The sequence below is a fragment of the Balearica regulorum genome, chromosome 8 (assembly GCF_011004875.1).
Source record: "Balearica regulorum gibbericeps isolate bBalReg1 chromosome 8, bBalReg1.pri, whole genome shotgun sequence".
Classification (NCBI taxonomy): Eukaryota; Metazoa; Chordata; class Aves; order Gruiformes; family Gruidae; genus Balearica; species Balearica regulorum.
The window spans coordinates 29918965-29940683 of record NC_046191.1 but is presented as its reverse complement, the minus strand read 5'-3'; the positions used below and the strand labels follow the sequence as shown (position 1 = coordinate 29940683).

Here is a 21719-nt window from a genome sequence, read left to right as displayed (position 1 = left end):
AGGCTCGCACGTGACACGCTGGGCTCCGAACCGACCCCCAAACCGAGCAGAAACGGTAAAACGCCGCGGGCCGCCCCTGCCCGCCGGGGGAGCCCCGCCGCCGCCGCCGCCCCCGCCGCCCCCGCCTCCCCGGCCCGGCGGGCAGGGGCGGGGCCGGCCGCTCTCGGCTCCGCCCCTCCGTCCCGGCCCCGCCCCGCGCGGCAGTGGGCGGCGGCGGCGGTTGCCGTGGCGATGGCGCCTTGCCGGCGGCCGGTTGGCTGTCGGGCCGGCTGACGGCTGGGAGGCGGCGGCGGGGCGGCGGGACGGGGAAGATGGCGGCGGCGGCGGAGGAGGCGGCGGCGGCGGCGGCGGGGCGGCGCTGAGGAGGCCCGAGGCGGGCTGAGGAGTGGCCGGGCGGGCGGGCGGGGGCCCATGTGTGGCGGCGGCCCCCCCCCGCCCCCCACTACCGGCGGCGGCGGCGGCGGCGGCCCCTTCGCAGCCAGGCGCCGCTGAGGCGACTACCGCGGGCGCAGAGCGAGCGCGGCCCCGGCCCGGCGGCAGCAGGATGAAGTTCGCCGAGCACCTCGCGGCGCACATCACCCCCGAGTGGCGGAAGCAGTACATCCAGTATGAGGTAGGGCCGCGCCGCCGCCGCCTCGGCCCGCTCCCCCCCGCCCCCCCCTCGCCCCTTCCCCGTGTCGCTCGGCGGGGAGCGGCGCTGGAGAGGGGCTCGGCGCCGGGGCGCGTGTGTGTGGAGCCGGCCCCGGTCCCCCGTGGCTGCTCGGGGAGGGGCGGTCGGTGCCCGGGAAGCGCTGTCCGAGCGGTACGGGTGTCCTCCGGTCGCTGGCCGTGCAGAGGGGTGCGAGGCAGGTCCCCCGGCCGGCGGCGGTGTGTGGCGGCCGGCGGCTTCCCGCCCGTTCTCTCGGCGGGAGGACGGCCCGAGAGGACGCTGTGAGAGGTGAAGGCTCTCGCCTTGCCCAAAACCTTGGGACCACTCGGAGGAAAAGCGCTGGGTGGCCAGTTAATTCATTAATCGTTGCCGGTAACCTTTTGGTGTGGGACAAAGGTCAGAGGCTGGGTGGATAAACAAATTTTTTTTTTTATTTTTATTTTTTTTAAAAAGAAATAAAGTCTTCTGGGAGGTTTCTGGAGGAAACCGGTGTACAGCGTGTGACAGCTGCCGCGGCCCTTGCCTCTCCCGTGTGGTCGGTGCCCGTCAGCCCGCGGTGCGGGGCTGTGCAGTGCCCTGCTCCCGGGCATCCCCCCCCCCGGCCCGGCCCGGCCCGGAGCCGTAGCCCTGCTCTCGGTAACGGGCGGGTTTTCAGCACCACCGCCAGTTCTCCGCGCAGGCAGGAGGAGGAGGAGGGGTGACTTTGAGAGGCGGCTCTCAGCCTCCGACTGCGGCTCCCAAGGGCGGGCTGGCCGGGCAGCACCCACCGCCTCCTGCCTGGATGCAAACCTTCCCTTCCTGCGAGCGGGAAGGGCCACAGTCTGGTTTGGGAATGCTAACAGCTTACCTGGGTGACTCAAAACAGGGCAGTAAACCTGGCATCGACTGCTTTTTTTTTTTTATTTTTTTCTTCCCCTTTTTTTAAAAATAAGGGTAGGGAGGCTTTGCATCTCGCTATTTCATACTTGATTTCAGATGAACCGCTCGAATCGGGACGTTTAGGAACACCGTTCATGCAAAGTTCTGCTGCATTAATCGTGAATTATTTGCAGAATACAGCTTTTCAGTTTTTATTATGCCAGCTTTCTAAAGGTCACGCTGATTGCTTAGTTTCAGATTTACCATAGTGGTGCTTGACTTCAGTTTAACTAGATGAAGCTGAAGGTGGTTGTTCGTAGTAAAACCATTTCCTATTTCAGCCTTAGGAATAAAAGTGGTGGCCGCTAGTGATGTCAGTCTTTTCCGCAAGTAATAATGCAACCTAGACAACGGAAAGCTGGTTATTGGAGAGCCATGATCAGCAAAACTTCTTGACTGATTGAATCAGTCAAAACCATACAACATTTGTTACCATTTGAAGGCCTGTCTTTTCTCTCTAGGACTATAATAGCAATTTATTTCTGGTATCCCTATTAATCTGTCTGTATTTGCAAGGAAAATCACATTTATCTTAACTTGCTTTGTTATAATGTTGAACTTGAAAAGTTCATATCTGCCCTTTTGGCTCTTGCTTTGTTTTCCTTTACCTGACTGCAAAGGAGCGGATGTTTAAATAAAAACTGCAGTCAGATTTGACTTTAGAACAAAATTGTGATCTCCTTGAACTATGCGGAGAACTAGATGGCTGAATAACGAATCAGTCTTTGAGAAGGAGGAGAACCATCGTCGTAACAAAAAAGTACCAGCTTAGCTCTGCATCGTGTCTCCGATGGGAGAGTTTCCAGAGTTGTTTTCTGTTCCTGGAAACAGAAAACTTGCATAATCTACTTCTAAGAGAAGATTTGGAGTTGGGTTGGAGGGAAGACAAGGAGGAAATAGAAGGGCAGAAGCTTTGGCTACCTGCTGACCAGACAGATGCAGAGGGAGGGTAAAGGAGACCCAGTGAACTATGGCACCTTGATTAATGTGTGAAGAACTCTGCTGCTTATCGGCCACTGTTTTCATTACAGGAGGTTAATTTTCAGATGTTTTAACTAGGGCAGTATTATTATATCATTCTCCCTTCCCCCATCCCAATTTAAAGGTAGATTTCAGTAAAAACCTCCTTCAACTTGTTACTCTTTCTAGACTTCAAGTAATTTCCTTCTTGGATAGATAGCTTAACATAGAGTGAATTAAAACAAAAACACCACCCTTCTTTTTAGTAATAAGTTTCAAAAGTGTTTGTTTCCCTTGTTGCAGCTGGCTGAATGTGAGTCAGCTCCCGCTCATGCATATTACAGTAATGGAATAGTCTGGCATTTATTATTCAGTAACTGGTGGTCGTGTGGGTGCGGTGCATAAAAAGGCCGGCGCTACCTCGGTTTACTTGTTGATTATACTTGAGGCAAAAAGCACGCAGCCCTCCTTTGTCAAGGAAAAAAAACCAGAGTTGTTGTTTAGCAAATGTAAAGCCAAGCGCCGCTTTCATTACTTGCGTGCAATATTGCTTACGGCATGGATCATAGTAAAATTTTAAAAAATTATTTGTATATTTAATAGCGTTATAATGTTTCTTCATCTGACAGTTTATAGCTTTTCCTTTTTAATTAAAAGAGTAATCAAGCACTGTTCTGGAGTGAGAGATCCTGTTGTGTAAGTTTTTAACTCTGAAAAGATCATTGCTGTTTCCCGGGACTTCCTGGGTCAAGTTCATGACACTGATAAAAGGACTATAAGATGGTCTAGAAATTGCTTTCTTTAAGTCATTCTGTATCACACAGCTTACATGTAGCCATCTTATTTTTCTGCTCTGATGTTTGTAGCTATTTCCGTCAGAGAGCAGGCGACTGATACAGTCAGTCAGCCCCAAAGTGTGGTGAGATCCAGGTAACTTGAGAGATCCTCGCTGGGCGATGTCTCTGGTTTGATGGGCTGCGCAGCGAGCGTGGCTGCGAGGAGCTTTGCCTCGCATAAATTGCCAGTCAAACTAGGAGGAAGGTGTAATACGTTGCTGATAACGTCAGGAGGAAGAATGAGGCTGTTGTGTTTTGAGTACCTAAAAATACGGTTTCACTTTCGGATGGTATTTAACAATTTACAGTCCTCAAAGTTCTTACTGTTAACCTCATCTTTCCCTCCAACAATAATCTGTCTCAGTATTGTAACTGTGCTGGTAGGAAGTGTGGAAGTTGCCCGGGCTTAGGGCAGATACTCGGTCAGCAAAAGAGCTTTAGAGAGAGAAAAAAAATCATTAATTGTCTTTAAAAAGGCAAAAAGAAGATATACTTTGATAGCTATGGCTTACATTCTTATTTTCTTTCAGCAAAAGCTCTGCAGTGACCATTACTCTATGTCCGCTCTTTGAGAAAGAGCGCTTGGCTGGTAGAAAAGAGGAAAAAAGGATGACGTATGCTATTCCATTCCATTTCATTCAGCCTTTCACAAAGACACTTGCCATGACTGAATCAAGGTTAATGTGGAGCTTTACGCAAACCTTGATTGACTTGATTTGACTTTCCATTCCACATTTCCATTCTGAAAATTGGATGAAAGCATGCAAATTTCATATGTCACGTTTACTACGCCAACTCTGTTCCCAACTGATGGCTCTTGAAACCTAAGTTGGTGCAAATGGTCACGGGGGCTTTCTGTGAGGACCAGGGGCAATAACGTAATGCATAATCCCAATGTAAAGGGGCATTTTTACTGTTGAAGAACTGAGTGTTGTTATCAGGCTACTCCCTGGATGTGATTGAGTTAAAAATGATGTATTGACAAATGCTTGATTTGTGGAAATGCTTGTTAATTATGTTAAATGCTAAATATTCTGAAGTTTTAAACAACCTGTCATGCAAAAACTTCCTATTTGTTAATAGTAATGCGTCAAGTTTCTTGAAATTCTTGCAAGTTTTCTCTTTTCCACATAGTACTGAACAAACTAAGGTAGCTCTTGGATGAATTTCAGCTGATGCTTTTTGCTAAGAGCGTGCTTCACTGCATTTAATGCTCAATTTTCAATGCAGTGGACTCATTGGGTTGCTAGTCCTCTGTTTATCCACAAATCGTGCTGCAGATTTCCTTTGCTCTCCTGTCCGTCTCTGGAGTGCTTGTAGGAGAAGGAAGAGCGTTGCTCCGTCTGCTCAGACTTCTACGTGTAAGCGTACGTCTGCATGTCCGGCTGATGGAAATTCGGTGGAGTTTTACAGTTGCCAGATGGCAGTTTTGTTTCAGTTAATCTGGCCTGCATTTGTTTATCTGGATGCAGAAGTCTGAGGGTATTTCTAAAGAAAAAGTGCTTAATACCTTTGAAATTGCAGCATCTGGGAAGAAGGAGAATCGGAACAGATACTACAGGTACAAAGTTCATGGGAGAGAAGAGTAAAAGGTATGAGCAGCTGGCTTCCCTCTTAAGGAAGCTCCAGGTTTTAAGCACTTTTGCCCTTGGAGAAGAGAAGTTTTAGAAATGATTTCTCCGAGACAAACCCTCCATCAGGAAATAGGTGGGGAAAACAAAACCGATAGCTGAGGTAGCCGGCTTGCCTTCGGAGTCTCTCTTCCAGAAACAGGCTTGCAGTCTTTGGGAGGTGGCCAACTCTGCGCTTCCAACCCTGGTTCATGATAGGCAGTTCGCACCCCGGCTTGCCACCTCCCGACACAAATCTGTTGTGCTATTTCACTATTTGTCCTTCTAAGTGTTAGCGGACGAGCTTAGATGAGCACAAGTGGTGTGAAACAATGGTTTTGTTCGAGCGTTTTAAGGTTTTTGTCCTTGAATTTGTTCACTGTTAAGGTTTGACAGTTGTGTTTTTAAGTGCTTTTTTGTTGTTGTTGTCTGCTGTACCTTTATACAAGTTCACTGCAGGTGCAAGGTGTATCGCCAGCACAATTTAACGTCAGGAAATAACCCTTTTTGTCCAGTTTGAGGGCAGAAAGAGTAATTCTTAAACATTTGACAGTGGTGGATAACTTTTGGAAACAATAATTTCTAAAATTCTGTAATCTAGAAGACTAAATAGCTTGGGTGTGAGGGACCACTGAGTCTTTCACTTCCAGGTTATTGGTTTACTTATATAGGTCAGGTAAGCAGTAACAAAATCTGCTGCCCGGCAGCTGCCAGATTGCAATACGTCAGTCTGCGTGGGGAGACGACTGACACCTTCAGCTTTCCAAACTGTTTAGTGCAGGACTGTCAGTGGTCCTTTTTAATTAGGTTTTTGTGTTTTTTTGTTTTTTTTTTAAATGACTGATAAAAGCAGGGATAGGAAGTACGCTGCTAGTTTACCTCTGGGTGGGTTAAGGGATGGAGTTCTTACTACAGTGGCTTTCAATTTGCTGTCTCTTCAGGTTTGTTTATCCTGTGCTGTGTGGTTGTGGTTCATGGAAGAAGTTACAGGTAGGCGAGGATGACGAGCGGGAGGAAAAAGAGGGAAGGCTTTTTGAGCGCTTGATGCACGGAGGTACATCGTGTGCTGCTGGCCAGTGAGTCATGGGGGAAAAGGAGAGAAGTGGCCAGTGTTTGGGATGAATTTAAAGGGTAGAGGAGCTGTGCCACTGCAATGAGGATTACTCAGCAGTGGCTCAGTTGGGAAAACAATTAAGCAAGTGACCTTTGAGAACTCTGTGGCCTCGGGAATCGGCCCTTTGAGAGATGTCTGAGCTGCCCGTGTAGCCTGCCACCTGGGATTATCTTGTGATAAACAGACATGTCCTTTAGACCTTATATTTACTTAACTGGATTGTAACCACCATGTTACAACAGGGCTGAGGTTCCAACTGCTGAGCCTGTGGGTTTTGCCTTGAGGGTATTAGGATATTTGTTATTTAGGCTGTGATGTTTTGACCTGGGGGACGATGACACACAAGATGGTAAATGGTGTAGGATTATAGAAGTATCAGATATGTTGGGAAACAGGCAGAAGAGACAGGAGCTCAAAAGACCTGAGTGGCTTTTGTGTGTTAGATTTCTGTGGGTTCAAAAGTGAGGGGAAAAAAAAATTGTTTTTGCAGCAGCTGCGTGTGAAGCACACTTGTGTTCTGCATGTGAGCATCAAGATGCCTGTCTTTATCGAGTGATCTGGGGTGTGCGTAAACAAATCACTTGGCAGTAGGAATGGACCCTTCCCGGCGGCTTCTGTTTCCAAATCTATGGTTCAAGTTATTCCTTCAGCCATTGATCCGAATTCAGTTTATTTGCTTGCATTTGTGATGTGTAAGAGAGCAAATCTTTAGTCTATGGCTGGAATAATACCAGCGTCTTAATAACTGTCTGAAAAGAGGTCTCCTGGAAAGGAGCTGCAAGTCGATGAGGTGTCTGATGTGATGCCTCCATCCTGGCTCTGGTAACGGAAGGGGTTATTGCCAGGGCTGCTCGGTATTTAGCTGTAGGACCACCTTGCCTCCCAGTCCTGCTGCCTGAAAACCATCACTCCCGGTTCCCTTATCTCCTTTGTCAAGTTGTCTTCAGCTTTTAGAATGTATGTGTATTTCTGTATTCCTGTATCACAGTGATAAGAAATCCCTGAGGCTGCTTTTCCTCCGTTTGCCTTGACGTACTCCTTTCTGTGTCATGCAACAGTTTTTTCTTTGGTTTTTTTTAATGTAAAACCTTTAACATCCTACCAACCAGGAAACATTTTTCCAAAGGAAGTTGTTGAAAAATACAATTGGAAGAATTTTTATAGATTAGTGAGGTAACAGGCTTTAGACAAAGCAGTCAGCAAACATGAACTTGTGTTTCTCTTGTTAACAGAAATACGTGTGATCGCATTGACATCATGTTCCATAGCTTTCCGTGTCAGTCTGGAGGATAAAAGGGCTGTAATAGCTTTTATTTTCAAACAGGTGTATGTACAATGTAATTTTTGTTTATTATTATTTTTATTTCTAACTACTAATTGTATTCCTCCTTCTCTCCCTTGCAGGCTTTGAAAGAGATGCTATATGCAGCTGTGGACCAGGCCCCTTCTATAGAAGGTAAGGAAATTGTAACTGAGAATCATGTTTTTCTTGGCATTGGGTGCTGGACACATAGTCCTGCTACTGTTCTGTCCTCGGTCCTCCTAAATTGGTAAACTTAATACACTGATGGGCAAATGCCTGGCCTTTCCCAGCCTGCGTGCTATTTTTGATTGTTAGAACTCTTTGTCCTCTGTCATTAGGACAAGAAATGTCTTTGTATAGTTTGGGGCTTCAACAGCTGGATTCCTCTTGCTTATAAGGACATTCACTGGTAGAAGTACTTTCTTCATCGCTTGAGAATAGACCTTTGTTTTCCTGTGACAGCTAGCCGCTTCGGGAGATAAGTGTGCTCGAGAAATACTGGGTCCTGGTTTGTTACTGGTGATTTGAACTGGAAGAGTCTCGCCTCTTCGTTCTGCGTCCTCCTCAAATGCTGTGCTACCTCGTGTATGTTGACATGAGTGTATTTTCTTGTTTGCATGTGTTTATGGCCACTCAGTTCTCTAGATGGATTATTTTAGTACAGTATTGGGTTTTAAGCTCAGTGCAATTTGAATAGTTTGTTTAATTAAGTGATCTGTGCAAAATCTCTCAATAGAGCCCTTTATCTTTCTTCTTTTCCTTGTCTTTGAAGTATGAATAGTTTTTGCCTTTATGTTGCTTCTCTCCCTATTTTCTTACCCTTCATGTGGATTTCAAACTGTTTTTTTAATCTCCTTACCTTTATTATTTTCACTTTGATTGCCATGCAATGTTAGCTTCACTAACCTCTTTGAATGCGGCTCTGGGCTTCTTTCTTGCATATTTATAGAGCAGAAGAACAACTGCCGCTTCTAAGCGTAGTCAGTTGGCTAACATAAATAATGCTAGTCACTATTAATCTTAGCTTATTAACTACTTTCTTTGATTAGAAATGGGAAATGAGAGATGACAGTTAAAATAATGTGGAATATTGATTTTTTTTTTTATTATTATAGCATTATCTAAAACATATGGGTTATTTTTGGAAAACTGAACGCAACTTGCCAGCAATACACTGGCAAAAGAGAAAAGTCTCACTTTATATTTTGAGTGGTGAAATTGCTTAAAAACACCCACAAACCTAGAGAACCACCCCTCCCAGCACAAAATCAATTTTCTAGCTAAGAGGAACTAAAGTGTTTTGTGTAGGCCAAACTGACTATTAACTTTTAAAGAAAACTTGCTAATTTTGTTGAAAATCCAGCATTAGTTTTGTGGACAACTGGAGCATTTACAGGACCTTTTTTTTTTTTTCCCCTCCTTCTATCCATTGGTTTATTATTGACAAATGGTGTCTGTGCTAATAAAATTTTGTAGTCTAATGTTTGAATGTGACTTACTGGGTTTTGCTTGTGATACCTAGAATTTCATGGTGGGCTTTGAGTCGCTAGCTGTAAAACTCCAAAGTGTTATAATTCAGCATTTTGATTTTTTTTAATGCTTCTGGTGATATACTGATGTTCTGTAATGTGCTGTGATGTTTGTGTGTAAACATATTTGGCAAAGGGGGAGACGATGAAGAATAATATTACATTTATGTTCTTTTAAATGTTAAAGGAATTTTAACTCATGCTCCTGCCTCCTTTGATGCTTTAAAAACCTCAACAAAAGGAAAGCAATGACTTAATGTTGTTGTACTTATGAAAAATGTCTTCGGGTCTTTTTTTTGGGGGATCGGGTCTCTTCCTCTCTGCTGTAGAGAGCAAAGTAATCCAAACTATTCAGGACCACTCATATTTAACTCTGTCTTCCCTGACCTGCCTTTAAGTAGAGAGCTGCTATACTAATTCCTTCACCTTTTGTTCCTTGAGTGAATGTGAGTACGTGCGTGGCGGTTGGAATTTTTTAAAGCTTGTTTTCAGCGGGTTCTTTCCCTTTTTCTCTCCGCTTAGAGTCTGTTTTGCTTTTTAGTCTCTGAAAATTGTGTGTGGTTCAGGACAGGGCCAGGCTTTTTTGCTCTGGAGTGACTGAGCCATCTGTACGGGGAGGTGTATTTGAGCCAGTGGATTTTTCTGCCATCGCTCATAGGAGCGGCGAGGTGGTAGAGGGAGGGCAGGGGTCTTCCCCTGAGCTATGGCTTTCAGAAAGGCTTGTACTGGAAATGGATCAAGACCAGGTATTTCTCCATCCCTGTCGCTTACTTCCTTCTCCTTTAAGCCCTTCTGCCTCTGTTTTAGAAGCCTTGGGCCAGGGTTAGTGTGTGACTGCATGTAAACTGTGCCCAAAATGTTGCTCTAGTCCCTGTCGGAGGAGATGGAGCAGGTTCCTTGAACTTCAGGGGGAACGTAGCAGCAGGGGCTGGCCGTCGGCCTGTGTGTTTTCGCTTTAATACGGACTTTGCGATGGATACTTCTGTGTTGCTTTGAGCTTAGCACAAAAACTACAGGAGTGTGCTACTGAAACCTAGCTTCCCAGTATGAGACTCAGGTAATCTTATTTTAGGCTGATCTAACTAAAATCCATTTTCTAATTGATTTAGTTGATCACAGACCCTCTGCAGACGTGCACAGTTGGTTTTGATTTACCTTACGTGTATTGTAAAACTAATTTTCAGTTAATACGTTGGACTGTGGTGAAAAGGGAGTTTTGCATGCCAAAGCTGAGGCTAGTCCTAGTTCTTACTCTGCTCGGCTGGATGTGTGATTCAGGACTTGTGAATGAGTTTCTTAGATTTCTGCTGCAGGCTGCTTGCTGTATCAGTCGGTAAAATTTGTATACATACAGAAATGCTTTGTATTGCTTGGTAGTATGCAGGAAGCATTTTGGAAGCTCTTTAAAACAAAAGTGCTACCCAACTAAGGTGTGTTGTAAGTAATAGGCAAGGCGAGTAATAAATAGGCGAACCATCCATCGTTAATAGCTTTCATTTGGTTTGTATTTAGGAATCTCCTGTTTCTGGTTGGGATGTGGGTAGACAAAGCTAACTTCAGAATGACTCTTCAGCTCTGCAACTGATGGTCCTGGTGCTATTTCAGTGGACAAAGTGTTGCTGGGAACAGGATCTTGGATCTAAATGGTGCAATTTTTAGTCTGGTTATATGGTGACCCTTCTCATTGTGCTATGTTTAATCATACCTATGTCCATCTGCTTTTTCCTTTTTTCAGGTAACAAACACAGACTGTGATGTTAACCAAAAACCCTGTAGATGTGGATAAGCAAAACCTGTCAAGGCTGTATGATAGGAGGAGATTGTTCACAGCTGTCCCCTGACACTACTGCAAGGTGCATGAGAGTTATACCAGACTGCATGCATGTCTCTTTTGGCCGTTGCTAGCTGTAAGCATAGATTCCTTCACTCTGTTCAAAGATACATTCCCCCCCCCGCCTCGTCTGTCTGCTTTGTAACAACAGTTTTTTATATGCCAGTGTTATTCCTCCAGATGCTCATCATCTTTTTACAAGGCTTTCCCCTGATGAAACTCACACCATCCTTCCACCTGAGCAACATCTGTACAAAATTAGTGTTTAGTCTGTTAATTCAATCTCATTATGCATCACTGGAAAAAGTATCAAATGGTGCTTGATTCCCAGCTGTATGATGGGACTCACTTGAATTTCTGGAGAATTCTTTGATGTGTGTTTGCTTTGTTAGCTGTTTGCTACGTGATGCTTGCTGTTACCGAAGCAATTGGGATGAATTGATGCTGCCGTGATGTTATTCTCAGCTTCTGAGTCCTCGTGGCACAGCAGGAAAGCCTGTGTGCCAGGTCATTGTGAGCAGGCACCCTTTTTCTGCCCTGAGCTACCTTTAGGAAGAAGCTGTGACAATTTAGGGGTGAAAATCTAATGTAGCGCTTGTTTTCTCCGAAGCAGAATGCGCAGTATCGCCAAAAACATGAAATAGTGACTTCACCATGAGCATGCTGGGTTCTTTTTTTGCATTCCTTGTTCCTCCCACTGCTTCCTGTCCCATTTGTCACCTGAGTAAAGCAGGTTACTGGACCACTGTTGCTTGGCGGCCTCCCGATTATTCCACTTGGTGAGCAGATGTGTCGGCATCTCCCCAAGCTCCTTACGATGCAGCTCTTCTCAGCTGCAGTGGAGATAAAAGTGTGGCTGTAAATTATTCATTCTGATTATCTGCTCAAATGGACAGGGTCCACTCTAAATATTATTTCTTAGAATATTTGTCTTTCAGATATTGAAATTTAACCTCCCTTTAATACTTGTATAAACAAATGCTGTTGTTGTAATATCAGATGGTACAAGAGCGTTCTGTTTTATCTTCTTATTACGGAGATTATTTATTCCGCTTAGCCCCAATCCTGAATTTCAGCGGCACCTTCTGAACAAGGATCACTGCTTGTTGAAGGGCTGTGGGGGGCTGGAATGGTGTAACAGTGTAGGAGCGGGGAGTAGCAGTGCTTTGAGGAAGAACTCAAACCCCAAATTAATAGCTGATGTTAAAATAACATTTGATTGGTAGGGGAAAGGCTTTAGTGGTCCTGGAGATCCTCTGCTGATACTTGCAATCTGTATGTTCACCTATTTCCTTGCGCTAGATTAGAAAAGCAAGAGGTACAAGTTTGGGACATTTGGAGAGTGCCAGCACTGGCAGCGTGTCCTGTGTGGTTATACCCTTTCTGCTTTCATTTGTAATGTCCTTGCCCTGTTAACTGACAGCTACAAATCTTTAGTTTGGATTTATTTCTGTTACTAAATAAATAAAATGGTATTCTTTAGGGTGATAAGTAATCTTAGTGAATAAGCAGGGTGTGGGAAATCACTTTTTTTTTTTTCCAGCAGAAGTTAGGAGGCTGACAGTTTTCATTTGTTTTATGCAGACATGCTTTGTAGGGTTGATCAAAGGCTTATGGTTTGTCTGTATATATAAAGATGCCTTCTTTTTATTTCAAAAGAAACATTTATTTCCAATTGTATAAGCTTACTTTGTAGCGGGTTGAGGTTTTGTTTACATGGGAATGCTTAGGCTTAAGGTGTCTGGAACAGAACTGCTTCACACGAAGCAGCCACAAGCAGATGAATGCTTTGTCTTTATGTCACTACGTTGTCACGCGCTCACAAAGGACGTGGGGATCGGTGTCCTTCTGAAGGACCCACGCAACTGAAGGTTGGTGTCCTACACCCTGGGTGCCGGTCCTTGATTCTGTGCAGATTGTAGTTCAGTCTAGAGGCCTCTGTATTTACAACTAGTGTGTAAACTCAAAAAAAAACCCCAAACCAACGATCCCATGACAGTCCCCTTCTCAGTTGGACGCCTGATGCCAAGTACTGGACTAGCTATAGAAAAAGAGGTTATTGGGCTTGTTGAGAATGTTAGCTTCCAGAGCATGCAAACGGTGGACAGGAGAACTTGGCTGCATACTAGCATTTAGAGGAGGAGCTGATGTCTGGTTTCTCTTACTGTAGGGCAATAAAATTTGAAAGGTAAACAGTGTGTATGGTTGTAGTAGGGTGCAGAGTAGTGTGAGGGAACAGCTGGATGGCCACCAAAATATTTGGAGCACAGATGTCTATATGAAAATTATTGCAGTGTACCTTGTTCTCACGTAAAAGTCATTTTTGCCGTCAAAAGCAGTACAGTGTTCACAGCAAAACAGCGTTGAGACTGACCGCGGTACTTGCTTTGTACCAACACAGGCCACTTTCTGTTCATTCAGAGCAATGCAGACCCACCTACACTGTTGATGTAGTGACTTCCTCGGAGGTATTGAAGACAAGCGATTGAATTCTGCTTAACCATTAATTAGTGTACGTGGGTGTGGAATAAAGGTCAGGTAAGGTACAGAGCTGGAATGATTGAAAGTAACTTGTTGACAGTGCAGAGAACTGGCCAACAGAAGTTTTGATGTTATTACTGTCGCATAGACCACAAGCTCTCAAGTTGTGGCACTGGAGTACGTTCAGAGCTCTCTTGGCAGCAGGGAGCAGCCCTTGCCACTGCCCCGGGAGCTGGGGTGCTCGAGGTCATGTCCTGCTTGCAGGTGCTGATTTCTGTGGCCTGCAAGTTCATTTGTGATTTTGCACCTGGCTGTGAACCCTTCCAGTTGTTAGAAACCGCTGATTCCAGAAGGTCCATGGCAGAGTACCCCTGGTGCAGAGGAGAGCTACTCGGGGCTCCTGCAGGACCAGGCAGAAGTTTGTGGTGGGACATGGGTTAGCAGAGGGATGGTGTAGATTACTGTTTCTTTCTGGAGGAAGTTTGTGATGGTGGTTGGTGGAAATGCTGAGCCTCCTCACACTTTCCATTTGCCCCATGGCCAGCTCCTGGGTTGATATGCCGCTTCATCTGTGTGCATAAGCTGGGAGGCTCGTGTTGTTGCTGAGCAAGCCTTTTTTCATTTTCCTCTGTCTTCTGATGTGTGTTGGGTAACTTCCCCAGCAGCTCGGAGAGCTTTGAGGCATTCGTGCTGGGTGAAGAACTCGAGTCCTCAGTACACCAACCAGTATAGGTTCAAGGCTGCTTCTGGGCTTAGGGACGGGCAGTTAATTGCTTTGTGATTTTGTTCGGTACCCTTTTTTCTTTTACTTAAGCATCCTTTGGTATTGAGTACTCAGAGCTGTTAAACCTGGGATAATGGAAGAGCTGCTTGTAGCTCAGGAAATAACAGTGAAAGCTGGACCTGGTAGTCTAGGCCAGCGCGGATGAAAGGGCTGCACCTAGAGGCAGGCTTCGTTTGCGAGTCTGCAAACTGCTCATCAGTCCAGCTGCAGATGGGCTGTAGACGATTCCTTAATGATGTACGCAGGGTAACAGCAACATCAGAAATACTCAACTGTGCCTTTTTTTTTTTCCCCACCCTCTTTTTCCTTCCTGCATTTGCTTTCCAGTAATTTAAAAATGCCAGTCTGTTACCTATTTAGTGGTTAGAGGAATTAACGGTGCTTGTAATTTAACTGGTACACGCCAGGTTTTGTGTTAGTGGTTAAAACTTGAGGGTTGTGAAGTAGAAAAAGATTCGCAAAGCTGGAAGATTGACAGACAGCTGTGCCTTCAGCGAAGCACTCCTGAGACAGCAGCGGAACATCAAACAGCATTTTGGCTATAGACCTGAAGAAGCACCGCACATGTATATACAAGAGGCCAGTATTTATGGCTTTGTTTCCGAAAAAAGACTCCACTAGACATCTTAACAGCAAGATTTAGTGTGTGTGTAGGAGGCAGCCTCTGGGTTTCTAGTCATTCCTTTGGAGCTGTATTTGAAATAGGTGACTTGAATTATTAGACAATTAAGATTTTGGATGAGACTACAGCTACTTGGTGAATAATGCAATATGAATTAAATTTGATCGGTTTCTCTCTCTCTCTTTAAAAATGCATGCTGTGGGCAAGGGAATGAGCAGAATGTCCCTGGAAGGAGATCTTATTCTTCTACATCGGAATTGCTTGTGAGATGCCTTAGAAAAATGGCCAACGCGGCAATACCCCATGGAGTCCTGATGTCTCTGCATGATGCAGTGGCGGAGCAAAGGCTGTCCCGGGGCACCGTCCTGCTAGAGTGGTCCCTTCAGTCATGATACCTTAATCTGCCATGAGGCCATGCCATAGCAGTGGCTATCGCAATAGCTGAACGTGAGAAGGTCTGTCTCTTTGATTAAATAATTTTAAAATTAGCAAGGATGTGGTGAAAAGTCAACCCGTTCCTGGTCATGTTTCTTTTTTCCTGATTCCTGAAGTAAAAATGAAGGCTAGTTGCGTATTTCACCTGTATTTTTACAGTGTATCTGTAGCCTTGCAGCTTGACCCCTTTTTAGTAAAAGCAGATAATGAATTAATTTTAAAACATAATTGTGCTTTTTGTAAATGCATTAACTTTAGTTACAGCGTAAACCTGCAAAATTGCAGAACTTTGGTTTTGCAAAGCCACAGTGCAAAAAAAAAGGGGGTTAAAAATATGTATTTTATTCCATTTGTTATATGGCATTTTAGTTACTATATTTGAGATTGTTTTATGCTACTTTTGAGTGTGGTAATCTTTTTTCCCTGAATTAGTACAGCCTGTATGTAAAAGTCCGATTCTATGGTTCTGTTCCCCTGTGGTATGATGAGTACCTAAAGCTCCTTAGGTGTAAGGCAGCAGCGCTGTGAGTCACGAGTTGTGTACGTTCAGCTAAAAATCCCAGAGAAAACTGCGTGAAAATACAAGAATCTACTTTTTAAAGCAGTTATTGCTCTGCCCAGGAAGGCGACTGGCATTGCAGCGGGCACAGAGTGCCACAGGAACGGTGCAAAGCCCACGGGGCGAGCACACCCCAGCCTGCCCGTCTGCGGGCACTGGCTTTTGCAGTGTGTACTCAGAGGCTCAACTTCCCCTCTGCAGAGGGGGAAGCCTTGTTTATCTCCTAGGAGATGGGAAAACCAATTTCCTCTTCCTGATGAGAAGCTGACAGGCTATTTGACTTAATAAGAGAGGCAGGCGGTGTGATTGGGGAGAGGGAAATTGCATGCCATAACATACCAATATGAATACAATTTATTTTGCATGTGCTATATAGCTCCAGGCACACGTTTTGGGGCGCGTGAGAATTCTTTGCATGCTGAAATGTGAGCTCTAAATAGCAAAAAGAGTCAAAATTGGCATCCAGACTGTGTTTATAATCTTGGCTTTATTTTTACTGTAATTGCTTAGTGTGCTTTTATAAATGCTCCTAATGTATTTGTGGGGCAAAGCACAGAGAAGCTGAAAAGATCAGCACGAGCGAGCTGTTAACTGGGGATCTATCTTGTCCCAGAGTTGCAGACTTGTCCTGACGTGTGGCCAAGGCTGCTATTCTGGTACTGCCTTTGCTGGTGTCCTGTCCCCGCGTGGCTCTCCGGGACAGCTCTGCCAAGACGGAGCAGTTCAGTGCCAACTAACGTGTGTCACCTCTGGGGGAAAAAATGAACATCGTTGCTCTAAAACCTTCATTCTTTGCCTGCGTTGTTTCCCATCCTAGCTGATTGATCGTTTATATGAGTTTGTTGTGAATATTTTTGTCTTTTTAATGCTGTGTGCCGGGGCATCGGCAGCGGTTACAGTGCGGTTGCTGGTCTGTGAACCTCCGCGTGCTGTTTAAAGGCAGTTCCCTTATGAGCACAGCTGTAGGAATGAGTCACAGTCAGTGCAGTAAAATGGGGTAATAACGAACAGGATCAGCTGGTGTACCTATAAGGTAAATTCTATAAATAAGTTAATGGAATTTGGCTTGTACTTCAGTGTTTTGTTATGACTTTGTCTTCCCTAAACAGAAATAGCAATTAGAAAGCAAGGAAATAAATAATCTGAGAGCCTGATATGGCATTCCACGTTACTTCATGGTCTTTTGTATATGCCAGATGGTCCTTGAGCTCTGCAGCAGCCCAAGGCAAAGGTTCAGTTTCTCCCCTGCCCAGACGCAGGAGAACACACCATTAGAAGTCTGGGTCAAAGCTTTGTTCTGCTCCGATCTTGGTGAACACAGGTGCAGGAAAACATTTCGTGGAAGGTTTGTGTCCTTTTGAAGCCTTGAAGAGGTTAGAATTCATTGAATTGCCTAGGCACGAGAAGGCTTCCCAGTGAGGGTAATGAAAAGCCAGAATACCTTTCGCTTTTCTGTGATCAAACTGGATTAACATCAGTGCTCACAAGTGATGATTGTGTATATAGAGGCTGCATTTGTGGATTTCAGGTGTTGTAGGTGATGCTCTTAACACACAACGCTCATTTATGGCGTAGTTTTAATTAGTAAGATATCGATAAGCCTTGTTTATTAAAACTTAATGTCCCACAGGGTAAGCTGTTTAAAATGTGGATTATAAATGACATTTTGAGCAACTGGAGGTAGAAAGGCTAGTGAGAGGATGCTGAGCTTGCGGGGTTTGCCACACCAGATCAGCCCCATCTGCTGTAATGATCCTGGCTGTAAGGTGACCGCAGTTCTGGCGAGCGCTTCAGAGCCTGCACAAATACCCCATATCAGGCGTGAGTTTTAGCAATACATCAGCAACGGGGAGCTTGCCGCAGCTTTAATACTGTTCTCTTCAGCAGATGTCTTCTTCGCGGTGACGGATCGAGAAAGATAATTAAGTGATAAGGTGAGTGGGTTGGTCTGTCTGCTTGCAGCCTGTCACGAGCTGGGTTGGGGCTCAGCCCCGGCTCTGGGAAGGGCCACGGTGCTGAGCGGAGCTTGCAGGGCTGCTCTTGGTTCCTGGCTCGTGTTTCTGCGTGCGTGTGGTCACCGTTCTACCCCAGCTGGTGTCTTTGGCTCTGGTGTTAGCTGCACCCGTCTTCTTACAGTGGAAGGTTAGTTTGCTACTGTCAGTGTTAAACAGGACTTTGAGCTCGAGTCTCAAAGGCTCCAAAGGTACTGACAAAAGAGCTTTCAAATCTGACCCTCCAGTTGTAGAAATCCAAATGCAGCTCAGCTAGAATTGATCTGTACCAATTTCCCTTTCAGTTTCTTCTGCTTACAGCCAGCTCCTACAGATTCAATTCCGGCTTTTGTTCTCAGCTGATTGAGCTGGGTTGATGTGGCCGCATGCTAATGCAGCGTTCTAGATGGAGCAGATGTGCACCCCCTCGCTTTCCGGCCGAGGAGGAATTCAGCGTTGGAAGGTGCGTGATCTGGGCTTGGACTTGCCTAAGCACAAATCCAAGTAATGAATTAGTCATCAGACACGGGAATTCATTTCCCTGAGGACATGGAGAGGGAGGCTGGTACAGCCCAGCTGTCAGTCAGGAACTGCTGATGCAGGAACTCTCACCAGCTGAGAAGGTTCCCCCAGCCCTGCTCATACCGTCAGGCTAGGATGCCAAACCCTTTAGTTTGGTAATTCGGTACTAACGTGAGTGCTCTAAGGCATGTGCTTAAAGGCCTTGGTCTCTTTAACATAAAAATGTTACCTGGCTGTTTTGAAACCAAAGGCAGCAGACCTTAATTGTAGCAAGTCTCCTGCATGCAATGCAGTTTTACTGAATCCTGTTTCTGTGGTAAGCAGGGTATGCCGGAGGGGTTTGCCATCCTCCATCCATTTCAGGAGTGATTTCAGGGTTATTGAGGTGTATGGGTGATAACGGGGTGACTTTAGGAAGAGATGTTTGTGCTCCATCACCTCCTTATCCTTGGCTGCAATTCTCATTTTGTTTTGTATTTTTTCCTCTCTTGTTCAGTGTTTAGCTGTGGCATGTGGCTCATGGTGGCCGGTCATGTTACAATACAATACAATAATTATTGTCTAAGATATGTAGAAGCTTTACCTATCAAGTAGAAAAGAGAAATTATGGCACTGTGTGCTCTTTTGTACGTAATTAGATCAATGTCTGTTTGAGGTTTTCATTTATGTGCACCACTTTACTCTGTAGAGTTGGTAAAAAAGACTAGCGTGGGTATTTTCTTCCTGCTTTATGAATTTCCCTGTCATCACTTCCAGCTATACTGATCCTCTGAAGAGCTGCTGTTACGGCTCCTCGCCAGTGTGTCCGTTTTTCTGTTACCTTTACTGGACAAACACCATGTGCAATAGCAGATCAGTGAGGGGTTCTCCGCTGTAGCGAGGCGAAGCGGCACAAGAACCTTAAGGTTATGGTTGATACTGTGGGCTTTTGAATGATTTATTTTTTTTATACTGAATAATGATGCCAAAGCCTTTCAAATGCTAGCTTCCGCTTTGCCTTAACATTCTCGTACCTAAAGGCTTGATTTTTACTAGCTCCTATACTGAATTGTGCTGGAAGTACAAAGTTAAAATATTGCAGGGAGATTTATTATGAATATTGCAAGAAGCTGGGATTTACATGAAACTGCATTTTACATTTGCACTCTTTTCTCTGACTGTTTTGCAATTACTTCAGCAAAATCATGTTGGAGTTTGAAAATGGTCTTTTTGTCGAAGCGTAGTGTGGAGAATGGAAGCGCTCAGTTTCTGGTGCTGTAATGTTGCTGTATGATCCCTTTATACCCGCTACAGGAGATCCAACTTGAAATACTCTAATTTAGATATATATGGAGAGAGGGGGGGGGGAAGAAGCTTAGACATAGTGTCAAATACCACAACTTCCTTGATTTCTCTTGCAAATATCCATCAGAACGTACATTCTTCACGTGGTTCTGCTGTTGTGAGGTTTTTAAACAGAGGAAGTAAACCCCAAACCTCTCAGCATATTGCCCGATGTCAATGCGGGTTTACATCTTTTAGGAGCAGCTTGTAACTGTAACCCAAAGAGATGGTAGTATTTCAATTAGGTTTTTTTCAGATGACAATATCTGGCTCTAATGGCATGGAGAAAACTGCCACCGTGAGTTCTTTTCCCGCTCTTATGTTTACTTTTTCCAGCCCTTTGGCTAGGCTAAGCCAATATGTCTTGGACTGTTTGAGATCTGGCATTTTGTCACTCTCTGTTTTTCAATTTTAAGTTTATTTGCAGAAATAAGCCACAATGAGGAAGTGCTTGAGTGTTGTGTATAGTCAGAGTTGGCAACTTCTCTATTTAAAGTGTTAGAGTCTTATTTGTGGATTCAGATTTGGTTTGGGTCATCGTTTGGTCGTGCTGTTCTGTTATTAATCTTTCCAGATTTACATTGATGAGAGCTTTTAGCACTAAGTCCTGCTTCTGATTTTTAGTTATACTTCAGTTCTGCTGCGTCAGAAGTGAGCGCAGTTACTTTGCGCTTGCAGCTTCTGGATTACGCAGCACTAATTCTTTCTGTTTTGCATAACGTCGCACTGATCTTTGTTGGAAAGTTAATTTATCTGCATCCTCAGTTTTCCAAGTCGGAGGGTGAGCAGAGGGTATTTGAACTGAAAACAAAGGCTCAAATGGCTATTTGAAACCTAAACAAAGCCGGGAGCGTGCAGTCTGAGAGTGAGTTTGTCGGTTTTTAGCCTGTGCCTCTCTTGTACGCCACACTTTGTCGAACTATTTGGTGATGGAGCAGAAAGTTCCTAGTTTGGCTGCAAAGACCATGGCTGTTTCTGAGAAGGGGCGGAAGAGAGGAGACAGCGTCAGCTCTCTGGCCTCATGGCTCTGCGGTGCACCGCGTCTGCCTGCCGACTTTAAATTCATTTTCTGTGCTTTCCTTCAGCGTGTGGGAGAAAAACTATCTGTTCAGATCCTAATAAAGCGACCTATTCCATAAGTGTTCTGTACATACATTTATTTACAAATATTCTTCATCTTTAATTAACGAATCCAGCTCTGTTACTTGCTGTGTGGTGCTCGCTTTCAGGCTGGGGAGTCTGTGAGATGACTGATTGCAGAATTTGACTGCTCCATGCATCCGTCTGTTCAAAACAAACAGTTTTGCAGCTGATCAAAGCGGGAGGATTATGCTGCTGCCGTGGAACTAAACTGGCGAGGGGGGATAAATGGCAGCTCTGAAGCAGACCTACCTGAACTGACGGGCTCTTTGTTGTCGACAGGATAATATGAATAATTTGTTGGGTTTGTTGTTTTTTTTTTAAACAGAGGTGCTGTTCGTTCTGTTGGAATATTTACTCTTGCATTTCAAAGCCCAAGCAACTAGGTTAGTTTTAAGGGAAAGCTGTATTGCATGGAGTTCCATATTGCCGTGTAAAGTTTGCCTTCACCTAGCTGTAAGGAATACAGGGCATCCCCTGTGGATGTGGGTTTTCAGAACGCTTTTCTTATCCAGAAAAGAGGGATTTTGTTTTGCACATGTATTAATAGTCTGAGTGTAAAACCTGCATGGAGACTGTTACATCTGTCTTATTAATCATTATATTTATCCCAGAAATGGAGATGTATATGAAACTAGCAATATGTTGCAGATTACAGTTGCCTTTGGTGCTATACATAGGCAGTTGGGTTGTGTCTTTTCTTCCTATACGTTTCTGGTTTTATAATTTGAAAGTCATGCAAGTCTTGAAGTCTCTGTGACCTGTTAATAATCAAATAAATAAATGAATAGCACAAACTTTGATCTAGTGGTTTAGAAATTCAATCTGCTGAAGTGCTGGGTGTCCCTTTCCAGAAAGAACCCGCTGAAGAACTAACCCAGCTGCTATTAACTATGGACGGTGAGGTTCTTGTCTCTTCTCTTTCATTGTTGTTTTATTTCAAGTTAGGAAACCAGTAAAAAGTTGAAGATTTTCCTGTTAAATCAAGAGTAGAAATACGTCAACGTGTCAACTACAATCTGTTTCCAGTTACTGCTCCTGTCAAATTAGTTGCGTTCACAACGTACAAATAGCATTTGTGATACCAGATCATTTTTTAAAGGCAGATTTTG

The 21719-nt window shown here is 44.6% G+C and overlaps 1 protein-coding gene across 1 annotated transcript in view; it reads left to right on the top strand.

The window, feature by feature from the left end:
- Window positions 1-310: 310 nt before the first annotated feature.
- XPR1 (xenotropic and polytropic retrovirus receptor 1) overlaps window positions 311-21719 on the top strand; it is a 110651-nt gene continuing 89242 nt past the window's right edge. The window contains exons 1-2 of the mRNA XM_075760368.1: window positions 311-613; window positions 7492-7543. Of these exons, the coding sequence (XP_075616483.1) occupies window positions 545-613; window positions 7492-7543 (121 nt within the window). The 5' untranslated portion in view covers window positions 311-544. The remainder of the gene's footprint in view (window positions 614-7491; window positions 7544-21719) is intronic.